This window comes from Neophocaena asiaeorientalis, unplaced genomic scaffold (genome assembly GCF_003031525.2).
Source record: "Neophocaena asiaeorientalis asiaeorientalis breed wild unplaced genomic scaffold, Neophocaena_asiaeorientalis_V1.1 scaffold30, whole genome shotgun sequence".
Taxonomy (NCBI): domain Eukaryota; kingdom Metazoa; phylum Chordata; class Mammalia; order Artiodactyla; family Phocoenidae; genus Neophocaena; species Neophocaena asiaeorientalis.
In genome coordinates, this window is record NW_020174923.1 from 11988269 (window position 1) to 11993979 (window position 5711).

The 5711-nt window shown below is 59.1% G+C and overlaps 1 protein-coding gene across 2 annotated transcripts; it reads right to left on the minus strand.

Annotated features, from left to right (window-relative positions):
* Nucleotides 1-291: 291 nt before the first annotated feature.
* Nucleotides 292-5568, minus strand: MAFG (MAF bZIP transcription factor G). Of its 2 annotated transcripts, none has more exons than XM_024761046.1 (3): nt 5396-5568; nt 1849-1910; nt 292-1751 (listed from the first exon to the last, which is right to left on the minus strand). In XM_024761046.1, exons 2-3 carry the CDS (start codon nt 1882-1884, stop codon nt 1299-1301), a joined length of 489 nt encoding a protein of 162 aa, XP_024616814.1. In that variant the 5' UTR covers nt 1885-1910; nt 5396-5568; the 3' UTR covers nt 292-1298. The 2 variants fall into 2 exon arrangements, with proteins under 2 accessions (XP_024616814.1, XP_024616813.1); XM_024761045.1 differs by lacking the exon at nt 5396-5568 and adding an exon at nt 2060-2874.
* Nucleotides 5569-5711: the final 143 nt, after the last annotated feature.

Consider the following 5711-nt stretch of genomic DNA (forward strand, 5'->3'; position numbering starts at 1 on the left):
CAGGCCTGACAAGCCAGCAGAAGCAAAACCACAACCAAATCCAAAAAACAAACACGGGAGAACAGACACAAGAAGTGACACCCACAGGTCAAAGGTCACCAGAAGCACCAGCACGGGACGCTGCACAAGACCTCACCAGGCACAGACAACACCACGGCACCGGCAAGAGACGGAGCAGGAAGGGCGAAGGAGTAAGTCACTTTCGGTACGATTGCAAAAGAGATAGCAAAGAGGACGTCAGGACGCGCCTTCTGGTCGCTCACGGCTTGGCTTTTTTTTTGTCTTTTTTTTAACTAAGTTTTATAAATAACGTCTGATAACTCTGTGTATATAAAAACTAAACTTCAACAGCCACAAAGACTTGTCTGTAAGTTTACAAGAAAGGATTTTTTTTCTTTTTTTAAAGTAGCAAAGTTTCTATTATACTTTCTTCCCTTTTCTGTTTATACGGTCAAATGTTCTCGCTTTTTTTTTTTAAAAAGACAGTTTTATAAATACTCTGCAGCTTTTTTTTCTTTAGCTTTTAAACATATAATTTAATAACTTCGTAAAAGGAACTTCTCTCTTTTAAATAAAGGGCTATGTAACCACACAAATAGGTCATGTAAACAGTGACACGGGACCCATCGTAGGACACTGGACACACCCTTCACGTACGCTCACAACCAGTGATTTGGTCTTGTTCAGTGCAACACGTCAGGTGTGAGTGCCAAGGCCCCCGGCCCACAGCCACACGACACCCCATCCCCCCCCAGCGCCAGACCAGTGGCCCGCCTGTCCAGGGCCCTCAGGGACAGCCTACTCTGCAGAGCAGTGCCTGTCTATGCCTGCAGGCCGAGCTGAGAGTGAACTGCCCAGCCTCCCGCTAGCCTGGCAGCTGTCAGAGCCTGTGGGCCATTCTGCAAGGAGAACAGCCTCTCTCCTGCCCTGCAGCCCTCCCTGCTCAGGGACACATGTGCCCCAGAGCACCCGGTCAATCCTTCTCTCTGTCCACTCCCACAGGCCGACTCTGGACTCCAAGCCCACCTGCTCGTGGGACAAAGGGGGCAGGGGCGACCCCACGTCACCACCAAACTGACCAATCCCAACGTACAAAACACACGATGACAACGACGAGATCAAAGGGGCTCAGCCCGGCGCCCCTGGGGTGCAGGTTGTGCTTTGCAGGGAAGGGAGGAGGTAGGAGAGGAGGAAAAGAAGAGAAGAGGAGAAAGAGGAGAGAGGGAGAAGGGGACAGGGCTGCTGAATTTGCCATGCGCCTACTGGCCCCTTGCAGACCCGCCTGGGCAAGCGCATCCCTACGACCGGGCGTCCGTCTTGGACTTTACTATCGTGATGACGCTGGTGGCGGCCACCTTGCCGGGGACGAGGGGCCCCAAGCCAGCAGCAAGGGGACCCCGAGCTGGCGCCACAGGGCTTCGGGCCACGGTCCTGGCGAAGTTCTGCAGGGCCTCGTACTTGGAGCGCAGGGCATCGAGCTCCAGCTTCATGCTGGCGTTCTCCGAGGCCAGCTTCTCCACCTCCTGCTGCAGCTCTGCCTTCTGCTTCTCCAGCTCCTCCTTCTGGGTCACCCGCTTCACGCGGCAGCTGGCGGCATAGCCGCGGTTCTTGAGCGTGCGCCGGCGCTGCTTCAGCTGGATGATCTCCTCCTTGGACAGGCCCCGCAGGTGCTGGTTCAGCTCCCGCACTGACATGGTCACCAGCTCCTCATCTGTCAGGCTGGTGCCATTCTCTCCCGGCTCCCGCTTCACCTGGGGAGGGCATAGCGCACGAGGTCACAGGCCAAGTGGGGGTAGTCTGCCCCTGTGCCACCCCAGCCCTGAGACACTGCCCACCCTATCTGCTCACCTTCAAGGCCTTGTTTCCTTTATTGGGGGTCGTCATAACCCGAGGGCACAGCAACAGGCACTCTGTGAGACAGGGAGCGTAGGTCAGGACCCTGGAGACCCTTCCCCTACCCAGTCCACACAGAGCCCTGAGCCCCCTTACACCCTCTGCCCACTCAGGGGAAGGCACCCAGTCCCCAGCCTCACCCCTTGCCCGCCCATTCCCCTGATACCTGGCCTCAAGGACCGCCCTTCAGCCTCGCCTCTCCCAAGCTGGGCTGCTCCTTGTCCCCCTGCCCCTAGGGAACCAGGTGGGAGACCAGGAGGGTCTGATGGGGGAAGGGGAACTGAAGGGCTATTAGGGAGGCAGAGGCAAGAAAAGGGGCCAGGGGAGAGATTAGAAGGATGAGGGAGGGGCCAGCCTAGAAGGAAGCCGGGAGCTTTAAAAATAACCCCAGTGCGCCCCAGAGCACGGCTGTTCCTGGCGAGTCATGCTGACTCAGCACATCGCTCCCGCTCTCTCACCAGCCTGGCACTCCCCAAGGCCGCCAGCCAACACAGCTCCAGGGGACGGGCAGCAGCAAGCTGCTGGGGCAACGAAGGCCAGCCTGGCCAACGGCAGGTGAGGGCCAGGGCCAGCGTCCCTGTGAGTGTGTACTCTAGGGCTCTACCTCCCCTAAGCTGGCCTGCGGCAAAGCCCTGCTCCCATGAAGGCTCACTGGGCGTCCCCACTGGGGACTCGGGCAGAGGAGAGGATGCAGGAGAGCGCCAATTCTCCCAGACTGCTCACTTTGAAGAGCAGCAAACGGAGCTGTCCAACCAGCTCTGACTCTGTCTTTAACACTGGTGGGAGTTCCCCAAGCCTACTGGTGGCGGACACTCCAGCCGGAGAAGCCGGCCCCAGGCCCCTTGGCCCTCTCCGTCCACCTCTGCTGCTGATGGAGTAACCATCCTGTGGCTTTGGGTTGCAGCCTTTTGTACTCTGCCCCACCCCATCCAAGGTATTTCACAAGAGTGCCCACAATCGACCCCCAGCGGCCTGCTCAGCCCTCTCTGGCCACTGACTACTCTCTGGCTCCCTGCTCAGGGTCCGCACCCACAGGGCAAGGAACAAAAACCAGAGGCCCCCCTCCCACCCACTTGGTCCTCTTTTCCGCAGCCCTGCCAAGGACATTTTTACCCACCTAGTCCTGGGATTCCTGGCTCAGCTGGACCCCCTCTGCCCCCCCAACTCCCTCCATGACCTTCCAGGTTAGATGCAGGGAGGTAAATGGAGGCCTAACAAGCACTGTGGTGCCCTCCTGGAGAAGCTACAAGCACTCAGGCAATTTGGGGCTGCGGGGTCTTCTCAGCCCTATCAGGTCACTAAAGTATGGCTGGGGAGGTGGAGGCAAACACTCACTCAGGGTAGAGACCCCTCCTCACCCAGCCCTGCATCAGGATGCCAGGCTGCAGGCAAGGGGGCCAGAGACGCCTCCCCACAGCCATGCCCCGAGGCTCCGGCCCCAATGTTCTTCCAGAGCAGAGGATGGGGCAGAGGAGCTGGAGGCCAGAAGGTCCTCAGGGCCCCACGCCTACCCCGGGAGTCAAGTCCTCAAGGCAGAGCTGGAGGAGCTCCCCCAACCTCAGGTCCAGGTCCAGCGTCACTGCACTGGTCCTGCCACTGTCAGTCCAAAGGAAAAGCCTTGGCACCAGCTTTTCCCACCCGCCATCCTCCCTCCACCCCATGAATGCTGAGCACACGGTGACTTCCTGAAGAGATCACACAGAAAAGTGCCGAGCGTGGCGGCTGGGAGCTGAAAAGTGCCTCCTCGGCAGATTTCACCCTCCACAGAAGCCCTGAACTCAGCACAAGTGAAGCCAATCGCCTCCTAATCAAAGGTGTGCTTGTGCTCGGGTGGGGGAGGGGTGGGTCTCAGCACAGCCCACGCTTCCAGCCTCCTGGCCTTGTCTCCACTACCTGGGGACACACACTGATGGGACAGAGACAGCTTTTGGGCATGGGCTAGGATTGATGGCTCAGGGCACCTCTAGAAACCAGAGGGAGGGGATCCCAGAGACTAGATCAAGAACCCTCAGCCCTCCTCCCGCCTCTGCTCCCCCTGAGGCTGAGCACATCTTGTGGAGAAGGCATGGGTGGTCCCAAGAGCACTGATCCACCAAGGTACTCAGGGCCACCCACTCAAGGTGAGAGCCAGCCGGAAAGGGGAAAGAACTCCATCCCCTTCCCCTGGGCCCAAACTCCAGGGCATGGACAGTAGACAAGAGGCCAGCCCGCCCCTGTTCCTTCTCCTGTCCTGCAAACCCCAGTGGCCAAACCTCCCAAGCCAAGGCAGGTGTGGCCTTGGTCACTCTGGAGCCCCCACCTAGCCCGCTACACTCCCACCCTGCCCTTTAGACCCACCTCCTCCAGAAGCCCTCTGAAAAAAGTCTAAAACTTAATTTCCACCAAAGCATAAGTAGCTGAGAAGATCTGAAAAAAAATCCCTCCAGGAATCTGCATTTTCCTGGGGCATAAAATTCCAGCCAAAAGATCAGCTGAAGTGTTAAGACATCTGGCATCTATAAGCTCAGGGATGGGGGAGAGGGCAGCGGCAGGGAATGCCTGAGGACAAACTACAAGGTCAGCCTTACCTAGCCATGAACGCATGGGCAAGAATGGTCAGCTCTGGTCTAGACGAAACACTCCCCCACCCCTGAAGACCAGGAACCATTCATACACCCAGGAAAAGTGGCTCAAGCCACACCACCCTGAGGCTGTCACTCCCCAGGAGTCCCTACCACCTGGCCTGACACCCATCAGGGCCACGTTCTTTGCTAACCTGCACAATACTGCACCCCAACCTCAAGTGGAACAACTTTGGGGTGATTGGGATTCTTCAACCCATGCCATCCACACCAGTCCACCTGCTGGGCGCCCTCAAAGTTACCACCACCCGCAGCCTCAACCCGGACCCCAAGGCCAGGCTGCGAAGAGAGCCACAGCCTGGTCACCAGACACCTCGCTCCCCTGATCAGAGTCTAAGTCCTGCTGCCTCCTCTCATTTGCAATTTCCTGGTAGAGCTGCGCCTACTCGCCCTCTGCCCTGTCCACTGTCACCCAGGACTCTAGTACAGGCATCCCTCCTTCACCCACTGCCTCGGCCTCTTCCCACCGGGAGACTTCCCAGCCTGGCCAAACAGACCAGTCATAGGGAAAGCCTACTTCCCAGCCCGCAAGCACGGCCCCCCTAAGCTCCTCCCCTCTTCTCACTCAGAACTATTTCCCAGTTTGGGGAGCTGTCCCAGAGGCGGGTCAGGGACCAGCAGCCTGAGAAGAGCCTGCCTGGGAGGGGATGAACAGGCCAGGGGCTTCACCCTCTACCCCGGGATAACCTGCACCGCGACCTCTCCATTTACTCCGCACCCACCCTACCCTAAACTCCCACATCAGCCCAAACTTAAGCAGGCGCCCCAGCCCAGGGCCTGGCCCCTTCTCACTCCCCACGGTTTCTCTCTTACCCCTGTTTCCCGGCCTCTCAGGCCCCTAGCTCTAATCCCCCCAGGCATCAGGACGAGCATCGAGTGACCTCATGCTGATGACTCAGCAAGTCTCCTTCTGGGCTCTGGCAAGCGTGTGACGGAGCGAAGCCGGAGCGGGCAGGGTCTTCCCAGCCACCCCCACCCCCACGTGCCGCTTCCTCCCCCTAGCCAGCCGAGGACCCCGCGCCTGGGAGGCGTTGACACAGACACCTGATGAATCAGCAGCTCAGGCTGGGGCCGCTGCGCTCTTCCACGGAGCCCTGGGCGCCCCGCTCGACCCCACCCTTTCCTCCCGCCACCCCGGCCGTCCCTCCCTCCAGGACTCCCCGGCTTCACCGAGCAAGACCAGCGCACGCCCCACCC